The sequence below is a fragment of the Protobothrops mucrosquamatus genome, unplaced genomic scaffold (assembly GCF_001527695.2).
Source record: "Protobothrops mucrosquamatus isolate PMUCROS unplaced genomic scaffold, P.Mucros_1.0 scaffold_19, whole genome shotgun sequence".
NCBI classification, from domain to species: domain Eukaryota; kingdom Metazoa; phylum Chordata; class Lepidosauria; order Squamata; family Viperidae; genus Protobothrops; species Protobothrops mucrosquamatus.
Genome location: NW_015386095.1, coordinates 2,053,020 through 2,071,833, shown reverse-complemented (window position 1 = coordinate 2,071,833; position 18,814 = coordinate 2,053,020). Strand labels below are relative to the sequence as shown.

Genomic DNA, 18,814 nt, shown 5'->3' with positions numbered 1-18,814 from the left:
TACCTCCGAGACCGCCTTCTGCCGCAGATTCCTTCCCACAGACCGGTACGCTCCCACAGAGTGGGTCTCCTCAGGGTGCCGTCGGCCAAGCAGTGCCGGCTGGCGACCCCCAGGGGGAGGGCCTTCTCTGTGGGTGCCCCCACCCTCTGGAACGAACTACCCCCCGAGATTCGGATAATTCCGGATCTTCTTACCTTCCGTCGCGCCCTCAAGACATGGCTCTTTCAGCAAGCGGACCTGACCTAGGGTGGATTTTATATTGGGTTTTTTAGGAATTTGAAAGACGCAACTGTAAATTTGGTTTAATTCGGTTTTAAGGGGGGGATTGTATATATGTTTTGGTTTTAAGTATGTTGTGCGCCGCCCTGAGTCCCGTCGGGAGAAGGGCGGCATATAAATTAAATAAATAAATAAATAAATAAATATACTCCTTTCATCTTTGATCTCTTTGAAATCAATCAATATCTGTCCATTGGTGTTCTTTACCATACCAATTTGTGGTTGGAACATCCTCCTGAGTTCAGATATCTTTTGAAAGATTTTACTTAGGTGTTTCCATCTTCAATGTCTTTACAGATGTTGTTGCAATACTGTTTTTGTCTTCTAATAGCTCTCTGAAACTCTTCATTAAATTCCTTTCTGAAATTTCTATCTTTCTTGGCTTTGACTTCTCTTTTCTTCTCTTCTCAGCAATTTCCATGGTTAGTTCTGACATCTACTTTGTTTTCCTTTCTTTCTTTATTTTGGGCAGTCTCTTTTCACATTCATCCTTAACTTTTTTGTTCATTCCACAGTTCTTTATCAAAGAGTTACAGATTTCAGAGTGATTCCTGATGTACTCTTTGAAAATGGTGGATATATTCCCAAGTTCATATCATGGAAACTGGTCAGCTTTCTTCTTTACGTTAACTTGGAACTTGTACAAGAGCAGATTTGTTCCACACTCAGCACCTAGTCATGTCTTTGATACTGTAATTGAGCTCTTCCTTTTAGCAATAATATAGTCAGTTTGATTTCTATGCACTCCTTCTAGTGACATTCATGTAAAAAGACATCATTTTAGTTGCTTAAAGACAATGAAGACAAGTTATGAAGAAATCCTGGGTCCGTTTTTTTTCCTTTCTTGAAGATGGGAACCACATCAGCCCTTTTCCAATCCTCAGATATTCTCCAATGCGCCAGGATTTTTGAAAGATGTGGTGCAATGGTTCTGAGATAACATCTGCCAGCTCCTTGAGAACTCTGGGATGTAATCTGTCAGGCCCCGGTGATTTATATTCGTCAAGGTCAGATAGGTATTCTTTTACCATTTTCTTGCTTATTTTAATTTTTGTTTCTAATTTGTCTTTTGCAGTGGTTTTTGGGGTACGTTGGGCTATAGTTTCTTTGATGCAAAGTATGAGTTAAGCAGCTGTGCTTTCTCCCTGTTGCCTGTTATTTCCTTGCTATCTTCTCTCTTTAGTGGACCTACAGTTTCCTTGACTTTTTTCTTGTTGTTAACATGTTGGAAGAAACTTTTTTTATTATCCATGATTTCTGTTGCAAGTCTTTATTTGTTCTGAGCCTTTGCTTTCCTGACTTCATCTTTGCATGTTCTGGCTGTCTGCTGATAATCGGCATAATAGTTAAATAAATAAATAAAACTCATCAACCTCCTTCTGCATCAGCGGTTGTAGCATAGTTGAATGTTTATCATACTAAAAGCTTGTTATTTTGAAAAGATTGATTTTAAAGGGCACACTATCCCTATTTCAATGATGCTATTGGTATCCAATGCTTAGTTTTGGATGCAGAATGTAATAAACATTGTTGCAGTTTCATTTCTGTATATATTTGAGCAGCACGGTGGCCTATTGGTGAAGATGCTCACCCACTAGAAAGGTTGAGAGTTAAATCTTAGATCGTGGCAAATATTTCCCTTCTAGGATGCAAAGAAAAAAACATCTGCTGCAAATTCCACATGGTGCCAGAAAGGACATCTGGCCAATAAACACTCAGCTCCATCCAGTCGCCCTGACTCTAACCTGAATTAAGGGATAGAGAGTTGTAAAAAGGGAGTTTTAAGTGGACCTTGCCATAGTGTGGGAATAACACTAGGAAGGAGAAAAATATATGAAACCACAACAATGTTTAATACATTGTTGAAATGTATTTATTATATAAATGTATTACATTTTGAAATTTGACACAAATAAGGAATTTGGATAGAACTTGACTTCATCATTGTACCTTACAGAGAGATACATAGATAAAAATTATCTTATAAATTTGTACACATCCTGAGTATTTTCCAAATAGCCACACTGATGCGTTGATTTGCTCCCATTTCTCATCCTTGCTATTTCCAAAAATCTGGGTCTCCCAAACTATTAATAACATAAAATTTAGTTTCCTACAGCTTGGGTCCCACTGAATTTAATGAACTTTCCTCTCTAGAAGTCTGGTGAGGACTCCAACCTTAATATTTTCATATTTTGATGCTCTTCCCTCCCAACCTCCTTCTTTTCTCTGCCTTAGGCCAACTTAATGCTACAAATAGGATGCACACTTCCTGGATCAAACAGGTTTCCTTATTAAAAAATCTCAAAAGACAGGAAGCACTGTATCTGATTTTTAATAGAGAAATATACCCACTAACTCAGACATGTCAAACTTGCGACGTCACGTGACATTGCACAACGTATCGGGACGGTTTTGCCATTGCCGGCAATGCGGTGGGCGTGGCTTCCACGTGATGCATCCGGCCCATGGGCCGGCAGTTTGACACCCCTGCTCGGACTAACTCATACAAATCAATGTGGAAAAAAATGCAATAGGATAAAATTAATTCTATTTTGGCACAAACCTTTATGCATTTACCTTAGAATAATAACCAATGATGGATCTAGATTCATTCATGCATAGAATAAAACCATTGGAATCAATAATCATTAGTCATGAGTAACATGAGTTCCATTAATGGGAGCTACTTCTGATAAATTATACCAAGATTTGTGCATTTGTTTCGCGTCTAATGAAATAAAACAAGGAGTGCAGTGTTTACACATATGCTGTTCTCTTTGTGATGACTTAGTTCTTCACATTCTGATACAGTGAACAATTTTGTTGCTGGGTCATTTTGTAATTTGTTCCTTGATGAGCCAAGTACCATGTATGATAAATGCTGCTGCTATATACCAACAAATTTAATATGAGAATCCTGAATGTCAGAATTATATCTGCACAACACGAAGTGTAAACTTTTTTTCAGCAGCTCCTGGAAAATAAAGCCCCATAATTACAGCTTTATTGACCTGCACTTTCTGCTGAATTCCAGTTCTCAACGTTATTTACAGATAGATGCAGACTGCACTGGGCAGCATTATCTCAAATAGTTTGCCTCGAGCAGCAAATCTATACCCCCACCTCCAGCAGTTACATCCAGTGTGGCCAATGGTGAGGGTCACTGGCTATTGTATGTTAGACTTAATAAGGCTTACTTCAGATATCTAATTACACATGTAAAAAAAGTTACATTTTTAGTCACACTTATCTATGCTGGAACCCAAGTTAAAGAGTCGGATCCTATCACTCCTTGTAGATTATTATTACTCATACAACCCGATCGCCGTGCTCGTCTTTCTATCTAAGATTTTAGAAGACCAGTGGCAGAGCGCGGGGCTTTTCTACTGCACGGAAAGGCCCCCCCCCGCAAACACTCAAACCACCTAAATTTACACACATTGAGAAGAACTTCCCGAAGTTCTTTTTAAATAACTGGATATGAACAATTAACCAGTGGAACAACCTGCCTCCAGAAGCGGTGAATGCTCCAACACTGGAAGTTTTTAAGAAGAGACTGGACAGTCATTTGTCCAAAATGGTATAGGGCAGGGGTAGGCAACCTCGGCTCTTTTATGACTCATGGACTTCAACTCCCAGAATTCCTGAGTCAGCATAGCTGACTCAGGAATTCTGGGAGTTGAAGTCCATGAGTCATAAAAGAGCCGAGGTTGCCTACCCCTGCATAGGGTTTCCTGCCTGAGCAGGGGGTTGGACTAGATGACCTTCAAGGTCCCTTCCAACTTTACTATTATTAGTAGTAGTAATAATCTTCTCTATTACATTCAATCACTTTGGCGGAACAACGAATGCCATTATAACAAAAGAATAAATAATAAAAGAAACAATAAAAGAAAATCACCCGGAGGTATCAGGCTTTACAGCAGGGACTAAAGACTCGCTCTTTACACCTCAGCTTCTAAACCTAGGAGGAGACGTTCAACTCTTCTCCGCTGACCTCTATTTAGAATAGAAGCGTATCCCAAACGCCGCCCATAGGACCAATTTGGACCAATAGCGATGTCCTGCACATATAAGGGGCCGCCCACTTACCCCGGCAAAGAGACCACTAGGAGGCAGCGCTCGTTTGTATCATTCGCGGAGGCGCGTTTGCCGAAGGAAGCTGAGCTGATGGCTACGGTGAAAGAGAAGGCGGCAGCTTTGAATCTCTGCGCCGTGTACAGCCCCGCCAACAGACCCCCAGGTAACGCTGGATTCCCGGGGTATATTCCAGAGGGAGGGAGGGCAGGGGAGCAGAGCCTTCGGTTTTTTTTTTTTTACAGAGAAGGGGAAGCCGCTGGCCAGAGTGTCATGATGGGGAGAAAGGAAGGAAAGGAAGGAAACTCGACCGGTCGGGACGGATTCTTTAAAGCTAAGGTGCCTGGTGGTGCTTCAGGGAAGGAAGGAATTCCCTTGTTTTGCTCCCGCGCTTCGTGGCAAATCAGGACGGGAGAGAACTTCCCGTCGGATTTGGGTGCTAGTACGCTTCTCTGCCCTGCTGCTCTGAAGAGATGGGTCCCCTCTGTCCCGGTGGTGTGGCTCCCGGTCGTCCCCCCCCCCCCACATGCGCCCTTCGGGCTCTCGCACCCGAACTAGTCGTGGGCAAGGACCCGGTTGTTTGTTGCCCTGGTGCCCTTCCTTGCGCAGTTTCTTTCCGCCCCTCTTGTCTGACGGGGAGAAAGGACTGGCCGGTCCTCTGTCTACTCCGGGTGGATTGTGTGTGTGTGTGTGTGTGGGGAATGGATTGTGGGAGAAGGGCTCGCCGCTTCTCCATCCCCTCCGCTGCTTCGGGCGAGGTGGTAGTAAGCAACGCGCAGCGCTTGTCCCGGCTGGGGAGGATGTGTGACTACGCGGACTCCCTCTAACCTACTTCCCAACCCTGCTATCTTTGTGCAGGTTTTCCTTTATTGCCTTGGTTTCACAGCTTCTCTCCGCCCGTCTTAATTCCAGGAGGAAAGGCCGTTTTGTAAGCAGAGATTAGCCGGGACTTCCTGCCCACCTTCTGCCTTAAGAGAAGGGGCTCCGGGCTTGTCAGTTTCTCCCTTTCTCAGGAAAAGTTAAGAACCGGTTGCTAGGGGTGTTACTGTACTGCCTCTTTATAAAAGGCATCAATAATGGTTTGTTAAGCTTGAAAAGCTCTATCTTTGTCTTAGGACCTTTGGGGAAGATTTAGGAGATTTAGGAGATGAAGTATTTTCTTCCCACTTTGGGGACAAGCAAACTAGGAATCTCTCCTGGCTGAAATGTGGTTAACCAATATAAATAGGTTATACACCAAGAATAAATTTTGCAACAGTGCCTCATTTCCTTCTGTATTCTTTCCGATTCCCTCAGAACAGGTTTTGCAATCTGTCTTTCGAGGCTTATCTCCCTGTTCCCTCTTTTTGTGGCAGTCCAGGGTTAAATTTTGAACAATTGGCAAACCAAGACACATGCACACAAAAACTAGCTCCATTTGTTTAAACAGAATGCCTCTAGGTATATTACTGTGATTGACCTGATAAGAGTATTTTTGAAAGGTGCTATTTAGGGGTTTCAAGGTGAGGTTTCAGGCCTCCCCAGGGCCACTTTGGCACTCCAGGCAAAGTCATATTCTGCTGCCCCCCCCATGGTCTGACTCACCTTCCAGTGTTGTTATAAACTGCAGAAATGCATCCTCTCATTTCTTTTTTTCCCCCTTCAATTTTTTAGCCTTATAGTCATGATTTTTATCCCTGGACAATTTTTTTCTTGGACATTTTCACCCATTTTGCATAGAAATTTTAATTAAGTCAGCATCCATTGTTGTCATATGACTTTCACTTTTTCACATATTGTGTTTTTCAGAAGTCTTTTCAATGTGGTAACCTTGGGGCCCTGTCTGCTTGGCCTTAGTCTAGAGCAGGGGTAGTCAACTTGGCTCTTTTATGACTCGTGGACTTCAACTCCCAGAATTCCTGAGCCAGCTGTGCTGGCTCAGGAATTCTGGGAGTTGAAGTCCACGAGTCATAAAAAGAGCCAAGGTTGACTACCCCTGGTCTAGAGAGCCAGCCCTGCTCCTAATTGTCAATGTGTCAAATGAATAGAATATTTCTTAGACACACTTACAGTCATAGCCTAATTATTACAAACTGACAGTTTCTATTAACAACTGAATAGATGTGTCCACTTACGCATCTCAGAGGAATTTGTTTTAATGTGGGTGATAATTATAAGTTACAAATAATAATTGTAATAAACATTTTGGGGAAAAAATGTTACAATTTTAATTTTAAAAAGAACCTGTTGTGTTTTTTGTTTCCAAAGGTCTTAAATCAAAACAGCATCGCTATATGGCACTGAGTTATCTGTTATATCCTTATGCACTGCCTTTTATTCAATTTTCCCACAATACAACAGTCTTTTTGCATACTTTTTAACAAAAGAAACAGCAATGACAATATATACCGTGTTTCCCCGAAAGTAAACCTGCCCCCGAAAGTAAGCCCCAGCTGATTTTCGGGGGGTGGGCCTAATGTAAGTCCTCCCCCTGAAAGTAAACCCTACTTAATGGCCTGCACAGATGGCCTGCCACCGATTCTGTCTGGTTTCACCATAGACACAAGGGGGGAACTGCCAGTGCCTTTGTGATGAGGTGAAGCCAATGGGAGAGGGGGGATCTGACCCACGGTACTGGTATACCAGTTCCTTACCACTGCCCGGCTTGTTCTGCAGCCTCATGGCAGCAGCATTGGGCACAACGCCCGAGGCGGCAAATGGCCGGTTTCGTTGCAACGAGGCTGTTTGCTGTCGGCCACGGCCATTTGCCACCTCGCGCATCATGCCTAATGCCACTGCCATGAGGCCTCGCGGATCCTCTCCCCTTCTGACCCACGTGCCATTATACCGGTTCCTTACCGCCGCCCGTCTTGTTCCGCGGCCTCATGGCAGCGGCATTGGGCAGGAGGCGGCAAACGGCCAGTTTCGATGCGATGTGGCTGTTTGCTGCCATCTGCAGCCATTTCCCATCTCGCGTGTAGCACCCAATGCTGCTGCCAGGCCTACCGTATGTTAACTCTAACCCCCACTGCCCCCCAACCATAATGGGAGAAGGGAAGCCTGGTGGGAAAAATGGAAAAACTTTGGTGGGGAAAAAAAGGTTTTTCCTATTTGTTTCCAAACCAGTTTGGAAACAAATGGGAAAAACCATTTTTTTCCCCACCAAAGTTTTTCCATTTTTTCCCCCAGGGCTTTGAAGTGTAGTGTAGCAACCTCTACACTTGTGAAGCTGAAGTGTAACAACCTCTAAAGGGTGGCAGATTTCTCATTGCTGAAGCAGTAGAGAATTGTCTTTTCCCTATCCAGCTATAAGGTACTCTCTTTTTTTTAATTGGCCATTGTGGGCTTTGAATATAAAGTCTTTTACAACAATATCATACACTTTACAATTAAATTGGTCTACCTTCTGATGAACTTTTTCAAAGCATTTGCACTTTTTACTTTTTATCAACCAAATATAGTAATGGCATCTAGTTGGCTAAAAGTAAATGGCATAATTCCTGAGAAAGGGGGAATACTGTATATTCAATGCCTTTGCCAGCCTGTTGCCTACTAGAAGTGTTGGACTATAACTTTGTGCTGGAATTTTTAAAAGGAGAGAGGAATATTACTAGAATCCAGTGCTGTCCAGTCGAATGAGAGTACAAAAAATTTAGCTGGCAGTTGCACGTAAATCACCAGCATCTTTTTCTTTTCTTTTCTTTTCTTTTCTTTTTTTCCTTTTGGTAGCCTGCACAACCTACATGTCATTAGGAGATTTGAAGAGCCAAATTTACCATATTTTTCCGTGTATAAGACGCTATTTTTTCCTGCAAACACCCTGTTCAAAAATCAGCTGCGTCTTATACAAGTGCAGCGTCTTATACACAGAAAAATAATGGTAAACTTCGCAGCCCAGGGCATGCCTGTGTGGGTTACCTGTGTGGTGCAGGTATTAAGCCCCTGTGGCTTTCCACTAACGGGAAAGGGGAGGGGGCAAGATCGTCGGCCGGCTGAACTTCGGATTTGCTGGTTCAGCTGTTCAGCGCTCCGCCGAATAGCTGATTGGCGCGGAGAAACTCGCATGCCAGAACGTTTTATACAAGGGTGCGTCTTATAGATGGAAAAACACGGTAGTTCGTGATAAGTGCATCAGGTATTAATTTCATGTCTTAAAACACGTAAGCCACCTCCTCAGAATAGTCCATAGTCCAGCCCACTTCTGCAGTATGGGCTTTAGTACACCAAGCAAAATCTCCTGTGTTCCAATGGCACTAAAGGAAGTTGATTTTAACTAATGCCACCTCAAGTGAGAGAGAAAAGCTTCAGAAGTAAATGAATAATTTATTTGGTAATCCCCATTTGGAAAGGATTCTTTAAAATAAGGAGTGCATTTATTATACTTTTGAGAAAGAAAATGCTTCCGCTAATGCATCTTCTGTATTACTTTGTAAGGCTTCAGCTTGGCACAGAGACCCTTTGGAGCCACTTACGTTTGGAGCAGCATTATCCACACACTTCAGACCCACGTTGAAGTGAAAAAACGACGTCAGAATCTGAAATGTTATCATGACTGTTTTATTGGCTCCGACGCAGTGGATGTTGTCTACGCCCATCTTCTCCAAAACAAATATTTTGGTGACACAGATATTAATCGGAGTAAAGTTGTACGAGTATGCCAGGCATTGATGGACTACAAGGTGTTTGAGGCTATTTCAACCAAAGTCTTTGGAAAAGATAAACGATCTGTGTTTGAAGATAGCAGCTGCAGCCTGTACAGATTCTCAAATACAGGGAATCGAGTGGAGAGCCTTTGTGGAAGACAGCATGGCCATTTTATACAGCAAAGGTCTGTGTGAGAATGCTCAAGGTGAAATATGAAAAATTAGAGAGGATGTTACATTGTTTTTTTCTGATTGGCTGCATCTTCCTAACTTCTGTGCCCTCCTAGTGGTATGATAGTACAAATATCATAGCAAAGTGAGCATGGATATGTTAGAATTAAAAGAGCTGTTTTGTAGAACATCTAGAGCTGGGATAGGCAACTATGGCTCCTTTACAACCTGTGGACTTCAACTCCCAGAATTCCTGGGCCAGCCACAGGTCCTAAACGGGCCATAGCTGCCCACCCCTGATCTAGAGAATCTTAGAGGGGGAGATTCATATATTGTATATATGTATAATGTATATTAATATAGATTAATATAATGTATATTAAAGAATTGCATCTTGTTATGTGCCTAGAAGTAACAATCTGAAGTGTTTCTAGGATGTGTGTTTCATAGTGGAGAGGCCGCCCAAAAAAGACCATAGCTTTGGGTGCCACTAATCTGACTTCAGAAAGGAGAGACATCCAGAAAAGGGTTTCCCAGGAATCTCTTTGGCTGACTATAGTGGCATTAAACATTAATACCATAACCATAAAGCTACCTGACTTAGCAAAGTAAACCAAGATTGCAATTTGATATTAGCAAGCTAATTTATGAGCATTGGAAGATGGTACTGGATTTGGATCTTATATCATTAAGTCCATTACAACCACTAAGTAGCTTTAGTCAAATTGCTGTTTTAACTTCAGCTGTATATTGAAAATAACTACTTAAGTGAGAGACACAAAGCTTAAAAGTGAGGAAGCTTGCAAGCTATTTTGCATAACATAGATGTTGGCAATAATTATCGAATCTATTAACAATTTATTCTTGGAAAATGAATTTGTTGGTGATAGGAATGACCACTATGGATAATGAACCATAAGAGAGCCAGTTTGGTCTAGTCAGTGGTTAAGATACCAGGCTTGACTTATTTGTAAAAATAATAAAGGTGGGATACAAATAAATACATGCACATACATAGAATTGTTTGTTTAGTAGAAGTAGCCATGTGGTAATCTAACGTAAGGTGGATTGATTATAAAGAGCCAGTTTGGTGTTGTAGTTAAGGAGGCCAAGAGTTCTAATTCCACCTTAGGCACAAATTCAGATGCCTGACTTCAGGCTAGTCAACCTTTTCTGTCAACCTTAGAAAAGAGGCAGCGGAAAACCACTTCTGAAAAGCCTTGCTAAGAAAACTGCAGGGACATATCTAGGCATCTCCAAGAATTGGACATGATTGAATGGAATTTTAAAAATGCAACCATACACAAAAATGTATGTATCCATTGGAGTTATAGTACAGAGGTTCAGTGTATAGAAACAAGGTCTAAATATTGTTATCAGTACTGATACTTGGATCTTCCATTCCTATTTTTTTTAACTACAGACAGGACAAAAGATTATTACTTGGTACATCATCAGAGAGATCAGAAAGTTTGGAGGATCTCTTAGAAAACCTGAGTCTAAAACCTGTTAATTCTCCTCAAGTAAATCCATCCGCCCATTTGTCTCATCAAGGTAAGGGGGATCGACATCAAACTGTCTCAGGGAAAGCTTTTCTGTTTCTTAAATTGGAGACAAATAGAAAATTAATCTCTCTTCCACCATGTCCGCTATAAAATGCAGAGCTCCAAGCAAAAGAACATGTTGTGTGGGGTATTTGCTTGAATTCATCACAGCTGCTAATTTTCTCACAAGCCTGACAACTCAGACATCTCTCCTGTGATATGGCCTCGCATCATGGTTATCTCAGATAGTACGAATCTATAACACATTAGAAAAAAAAAACAGGTGATGCCTGAGAATAATGACAGCCTAGATCACTAGTGAACAACCTGCAACTCTTGATGTAATCTGGAAATAATTCAGAGGGTGCATAAAACAGTATGTTCATGCTAGCGCTGGGAAAGGGAGAGGGATTTCTCAGTTTGTAGTCTCAGCTCCTCAACAAAACCAAAGATTTCCACTCATGCTAAAGACACTCATGTCTCCTCTTCCTGCACTTGCTACTGCTTCCCCTTTTTCAGTTTTTTTTAAACTAGAGACAGAAGTTTTTGAAGGAACAAGGAATTTACGACTGCAGCCTTGTCTCCTACTTTGTGCCTGACTTGTGGCTCAGTTATCAAACCACTTAAAAGACCAGAAGTACAAATAGTCCATTCTTCTCAAGCCATAGCTGGTTTAAACAAGAGATTGTAACATAGGGCTGCCATGTTCTTTCAATCTGCTTCTTGGACAAGAACAAAATCTGATACTAACTTAGTAGCTAGTTCTATCGTTTTTTTGTGTCTGGCTTTACAGATTGCTCCGAAAAAATGTAGAAAACCCCAAACAAGTTCTTTGTTTAGTACTTCAAGTTAAGGGTATCATTGTTCTAGCTGGAAAAATGCTAACAAGGGTTTCTTTCTTTTATGCATCCTAATTAACATGATTTACGTGATTGGTTTTCCCATCTAGTAAAGATCTCTGGCAATTCAAACAGAAAAAGAATGTAAAGCATTTTGGATACATCGAAGTCCTTACTGTTTGCTGCATAAATCTCTATTGGTTATCTTCTTTTTTTTATTCTGACATATTCTTGTGGCTGACAGTAAAACAGAAATAAATTATTGTAATGTTTTCTGCAGAAGAAGAGTTAGTCACCTCAAGCAAAGACTGCAATGTTGGGTTACATTTCTTGATCATTATGTTTGTCAACAATCTCACTGTTTGGTTTGTGCCCTTCATTTTTCCTAGTCATTAATGAAGTCTGGGGAGAGCAAACGATTGCCCGTCTCCTGCAGCTAATAGATCTTCCATTGCTTGATTCTTTACTTGAATACCACAAGATTGGATCCCGGTTTCCACAAACAAAGCAGGAACCTGAACATAGCATCACAAACAATTATCTCGACCGAGAAATTCTGAAAGCTTTTGGTGATGCTCAGTAAGTATTTATATATGTAACTGTATGAATAGGAAGGCAAAAAACTGATTTATCAGCAAATTTTATTTGCCTTCCTAAATAAATAATATATTTTTTTCAAACAGCGAAGGACTATAGAGTAGACATAGGCAACCTTTTATGATTTGAGGCCACATTTTTAATTTTGGAGCGTTTCAGAAGGGCATAAGGGATATTCCTGGCCTTTTATGGCCTCTGAGGGAAATGGAACTAAATAAGGGCCTTAAGAGAATTACAGTTCTCCCCTTTAGAAAATCCACCAATATGAAAAATCTACTGATTTTTGTTTATGAGTGATGAAAACATTAGAGTCCAGGCACCCATTTTGTCCTTTAAGTCTCCCTGCCAGTTCAGAAAGCTGAACATGTTGGCCTCTCTGTCCTGCCCCCACCTATTGCAGAGGTCTTGTGGGCCATATTTGGGGTACAAGTTGCTCACTCCTGATTTTTGGGATGGGTTCTCCTCCTCCTCTGTGCCCAAATGTGCCATGCTCAGTGGCTGCTTTATCTTCTCTTAAGCAGAGTTCCTTTCATCATTGTTCCTTTGGCCCTAATATGTTCTCTCAACTTCCAGTGGGACTTATTCACAACAAAATGTTATCTGCTGTAGAGCCAGTACCATAGTCAGTAGAACGTTATAGGAATTTTCTTTTTCTAGGGCAGATGAATGGCTTTCAGCAGCAATTGACTGTTTGGAGTATCTCCCAGATGCGATGGTGGTTGAAGTAAGCCGCAGTTTACCTGATCGGCCCGACAAAGTGCACGTGGGGAAACTGTTGTTGTTTGACACTATTGGGAAGTATTACAGCCAGAAAAAGCAACCATTGCTAAACCAGGTGCCTGAAATCCACCTGGGAATTGCTGAGTTGCTAGGTAAGTGAATGGATTTAACACATGTTGTAAAAACCAAAGTGCTTTGCCATGCAAATTTGTCATGCATTCCCCCTCCTCCTATTATGCAAGATTGCCCTGTGTTGGTGAAATGGGACCACCCAGAGAAGAGCAAGTATCCATGGGACCTCCAGGCATACTGCTTCGATTTTGAAAAGAGGGTAATGCACAAAGGTTTACATATAAAGACAATGGGGAGTTCTAAATACAGGTTGTTACTTTTTTTTAATAGCCTAAGATGTGATAGAAGTGAAGATGACAGCCAGTTTGGTCTAGTGGGCAAGGCACCAGGCTAGAACCCAGGAAGCTGTTAGGTCTAATCTCACTTTAGGCATGAGAACTGGCTGGGTGATCTTGGGCCGGTCATTCCATCTCAGCCCAACTTACCACACAGAGTTGTTGTTGTGGGCAAAACAGGAGCAGGAAGGAGTATTAAATATGCTCGCTACCTCGAGTTACAAATGAAAAATAAGGTGGGATAAAAGGTCAGATGTGCGTTTAAACTATCTATATTCAGTTTCAACAAATCAATTCTATCTTGCTTCATATTCACATATTGTATTAAACCTTGCTTTGTTTTACCATAGTTTTTTAAAGTAAAATATAGCGGCCATATTACATAACGTGCTAAGGCCTAATCTATGATTTAGAAACCCCAGTGCCAGACTTTACAGTTAAGCCAAAATCAAGCAACAATGATGAATTATCACAGTGTGAAATCTACTCTATATGAAGGCTAGTGATAAGTAGTGAAAATGAACTATCTGCCAATTTTTCCAATGTGCAGCATTACAGGATACATTCTCCTACTGATGCGGTGATGTAACCCATATATCTATGGAGATTCTCAATCATACAGGTCATGGTTGTCCCAAACGTGCTTTTTAAAAGACAACTGGACTTTCTTGTTTTTTTTCTTTGAAGACGTTTTGCTTCTTATCCGAGAAGCTTCTTCAGTTAATAGTGAAAAGCACCTTTGGGATGTAAATCCTTAAAGCTTTACCTATATCTCTGTAGAGCCCTGTATAACATGCAGAAGATCGGTGACATTTATATATACAGTGCTCAGGTAATCCCCGACTTACAGCCATTCGTTTAGCAATTGTTTGAAGGAAGTGACTTACAATGGATCCTCGTACTTAACGACTGTCTCGGCATCCCCACAGTTACGTGATCAAAATTTGAGCTCTTGGCAACCGGCATGTATTTGCAATGGCTGCAGGGTCCTGGGGTCACGTGATCTACATTTGTGACTTTTACAACTGGCTTTTGACAAGCAAAATCAATGGGGAAGAAGGATTTGCTGAACGATCATCTTAACACTTCTTCATTTAACAACTGCAGTAGAATCGGGTGCAATTCACTTAACAACCGCCTTGCTTAGCAACAGAAATTGAAGTTGAGGGATTACCCTATAAAAGCAACCATCTCCAAGTCAGACGTTTGAATGCCATGACACCACTATAATCCTAACTAAAGCTTTCTTTATGCCTGCAGGTCATGTGTTTGCATGTAATACTTAATCATGCCTTTTATGTATATATGTATTAATTAATACAATTAATTTCTAAAGCGAAGCAGACCATAGTCAATAAGTGGATAGCCAACGTACTCCTCATAAGGGGAAACTTCCATAATGAACATTGGAAATCTATAACAATATGATAGGGATTTACCAGCAGATTCATTCTGCCAGTGTATCCTACTGGCAGTAGTAGTGTTATTATTTATAGCTAACAAATAACTAGGATTCTAATTAAATCAAGAAGCTGTGAGGTTTGATAAAGGCACAATTTTCTGAAATATTTATGATCTTATTAAGCATATTTTAGTAAGAAATTTGAAGTAGGTTCTGGTGCAGACCATGAAAAAAATTGAATATTGATTTAATCAATCTGATCTAAATTTATATTTCACATTCTTTTATAGTTTAAAATAAGAGGGAAATGGCAAACCGTGCATATGTTCGTCAATCAGTATTTAAATAAAAATGCAATGTAACAATTTGGTTTGGTTTTCCTTCCAGTTAATGGAAAAACTGATCAGGCTTTGGAAACCATTCAGCTCTATTTAAAATTATTGGATAGCCCTGCGAGAGAGGAATTCAGGAAACTGCTTTATTTTATGGCTGTGGTAGCTCAGAATTCTGAACTTAAGCTGCAAAGCGAGGCAAGTACTTTATGAAGCCTCTTCATACTTTTGGGTGACATGGGAATGTGGGTAGAGAACTTGTAGACCTTCAGATATGCTAAACTACAACTCCCAACAACCCAATTTACAGCAATCAATACAGTAGTTCAGGAACATCAGGAAGCTTCAGGTTCCTGAATTTTGTGTTAGACAGTGGATGTTTCCAGTGTCAATGATTAGTTGCTGAAATCAAAGATTACAGTGGTATCTCGGTACACATCGTTAATTAGTTCTGGGAGGTGCAAGGAGTACTAAAAAGAATGAGTCCCAAAGCATGTGACTTATCATGTGACCCTTTGTTTCGGCCAGGAATAACTTTCTGTCTGTCCCTTTTCCTATGTCAGCGACCTTCCCAGCATGGCTAACTTCCTGTCCGCCCTCTATGAGTGCCCCCTCCTTTTGTAGCGACCTACCCAGCACAGCCGGCTTCCTGTCTGTTCTCTGCAGCCACCCCCTCTTCCTATCACAGTATGTCGAGTACTAAACAAATGTTGAGTACTGGGGCAACATTTTCATGTCTAAATGCGTTGAATACCAAATCAGCAAGTTCTGAAGCAGTCAAGTACCGAGGTACCACTATATATAGGAAAAGACCACAATTATGAGCTGCCCAGAGTTGTTGACAGTTGGGCAGCATCCAAATTTATTAAATAAGTAAACTTTATATGGCAGCAGCATTCCTCCTGAGAAGAGGAGCACTGAAGTGAGAAGGTGACCTCAGCCTGGCTTTCTACACCATAATTATGAATTTCTAATATTGCCCTAGAAAAGATCACAATAACCTGGTTGACATAGCTTAGCACTGGAAGGGAGACTATGGGAAGAATGCAAAGTACGTGTGCATATAGGTTGCTCTGAAATAAATCAACCTCATTTGCCTAATGTTTAAAATTGTTTGCATTTGTATAACTATTGTTGACTGCCCTTTTACAAGATGATCAATTAACTGAGACTTAAAGGGCCATGCATTTGAAAACTGAGAATACATGCTATAATTATAGCTATAGGAAAAGAGGTGGATCTAGCAGTATAAACTTTTAATCCTTCTGCTCTCCCCTCCCCCCCCCACCGCCCTGGTTTATAGAGTGAAAACAGGATGGTTGTGAAAAGAATGTTCTCCAGAGCCATAATCAACAATAAAACATTATCTAAAGGAAAAACGGATCTTTTGATTTTATTTCTAGTGGATTATCAGAAAGATGTTTTAAAGGTAGGTATCCCCAAGTCATTTTCTCCACACTAGTATGTGTAGTCTATTCCATTCTTAATAACTTATTTTATTTTGTTCAAGATTCCAGGGACGCTACATAAAATGGTCAGCGATAAGCTTCTGGCTATACAGAGAGGCACAGAATCCAGTCTGAATATTGGTAAACTTTATTTTCATAAGCTTTAGTCATGTTAATAATAAACTTTAGCATGAGCTGCTCTGGGCATAGTCCATTATGAAAACGAAGCTGCTAAATAAGTCAGTCTAGAAAAATCTGCTCTTTGGCAGGAAGAGTGACATTAAAAGTAAATAAATTTATCAAGATGGGCTATGCAAAATTTTACATCATGCTTTCAACCTATTCAGAAAAAGTACTGGATATCTCAGTGCTTACCATTTTCTAATACTAAACATCCTAAACTTCATGGAAAGAGAGTTGGGATTAGTTGGGCAACTTGACCCCTTTGAGTCTAAAGTGCATTTAAGCAAGACAGATCCTCCACCTTTATCCAAAAAATTAAAAAAGTCCAGGATCACTCTGTGAATTGTAAATAAGGGAATATTGTGCAAACATTTAAGAAAACCATTATAAATACCTCAAATTTCTATGATATTTTTTAATAATGAATTTTATTCTTGTTCCAGGATATACTTTTTGCCAGAGGCTTGATGAATGTGAGTATCATTTCAGTGCCAAAAAAACTACAAAAGCGGAACTGGTGTCTTTACTAAAAACTATTGATGAAGACTCCAGTCTCTCTTCCAAAGAACGCAAGAAATTACTAGATCAATTCTATACTAGTAATCCAACTATCTTTTTGCAGTATTTTGGTGAGGGAGATGTTCCTGATGATGGTATATAATTGTAGACCTGACGTCTAAAAATCTGTACTGTGTATCTTTATCAAATTGTTTTATATTGTACTTAAAAGTGTTCTGTAAATAGAGGTGTAAATCCACCTGTAAAACTGCTATTTAAAAACAATAAAACCTATTGATTCAAATTCTAAATAGTGAGGAAACAGTATTTATCCTAAATTCCTAGGAAATACATCATGAAAAGCTGAAAGCAAGTATCTCTTGACTTCCTTTGTGAACACAAGTCCTTTGAACAGAATGCAGTTCAGAGTAAAGAAATATAATTGAATTCCTGATGTTTTTAGTTGTAGTGTATGTTACAGTCACACAACATCTGGCCATGTGTTTCGCTTTTCTGGCAGTCTATCCAACTTATGGTCATCTAGTATATTCCAGTAGCAAGCTGAAGTACAATTGGTGCCCATGGCAGAAATGGTCAGGTGAATGGTTAACCAGTACCACAACACACCAGCTCAAAATAAGCAGTCATTCCTTGTATTTGAAAGCCAAATGACTGAAAAAAAGTCATCTATAACACATTAAAACAACCTTTGTAACTTTTTTTTGTTTATAACCTTGAAACTGCAGATGAAAGTCTGGAATTAACACCATAAACATTTTTTAAACATGATCCTGAGCTATGTAATACATAGAACAAATCTATAGCAGAAATCTGCTGTACTGTGGCAAACAAGCCTCTAGATTCTTTCTCTAATTAAAGAGTAGTTGTAAATCACCCTTGGTGCTACACAACTAGTTCTGCCCTTATATGGAGAAAATAATTGTATCAGTGTGGGAAGTTTAGTGTTGAATAAAAGGAAGTTAAGGCAAGTGCAAGTAAAAGTTTCCAATATATCCTGTGAAAGTTGCTCCATTCCAGGAAACGTCTATGCTCAAATCTCTTTATATACTGTAGAAATGTTGATTAACTCATAATATTTCATAATATAATGCCTTTAAATACTTAAATACAAATACTTATTCAGTAGCAATTGACATAAAAATACTTAACCCACTGGCCTCCTGTATTAAATCAGATTTTAATTTGGAAATACTTGTCTCTTTTTTGAGTTCTCATTAGCTTCAGTGTACTACATTATGTTATCTCTGGCAGGATATATCTGTTTTGAAATAATGCTAAGGGCTGGTATTCAGCATTATAGGTTTAGAAGATTGCTTTCAAATATTTTGTAGGAAGGAAGAAATTTGAAACTCAGTAGAGTGGTAAAAATAAGCAATCGAGATCTGTATTTTGTTCTTTTTCTACTTTTGGATGAGGAAATCACAGATTTATATTCTAGTTGAATCCTTTGCTGGTTTCAGTTGTGTTTTGGATATTTGTATACCATACTGAAAGTATATGCCAATTACTCCAAAGCATCTCCTTCAGGAAGAAAATTGGCAGGTTTATTTGTTCATAGTAGTATATTAAAATGAGAGAACTACAGGCAGGTGTTCCTTGCCTAAAATATACAAACACCTGCTTCCAAAAAGAATATGAAATGTTAATAACTACTTGAACTGGGCGGTGATC

At 40.0% G+C, this 18,814-nt stretch overlaps 1 protein-coding gene across 1 annotated transcript; it reads left to right on the top strand.

Annotated features, from left to right (window-relative positions):
• Positions 1-4,452: 4,452 nt before the first annotated feature.
• On the top strand, positions 4,453-17,309 carry DEPDC7 (DEP domain containing 7). Its single transcript, XM_029287138.1, has 9 exons — positions 4,453-4,525; positions 8,773-9,166; positions 10,576-10,706; positions 11,925-12,114; positions 12,790-13,004; positions 15,049-15,191; positions 16,297-16,422; positions 16,504-16,582; positions 17,068-17,309. Exons 1-9 carry the CDS (start codon positions 4,453-4,455, stop codon positions 17,283-17,285), a joined length of 1,569 nt encoding a protein of 522 aa, XP_029142971.1. The 3' UTR covers positions 17,286-17,309.
• The last annotated feature ends 1,505 nt before the right edge of the window (positions 17,310-18,814 follow it).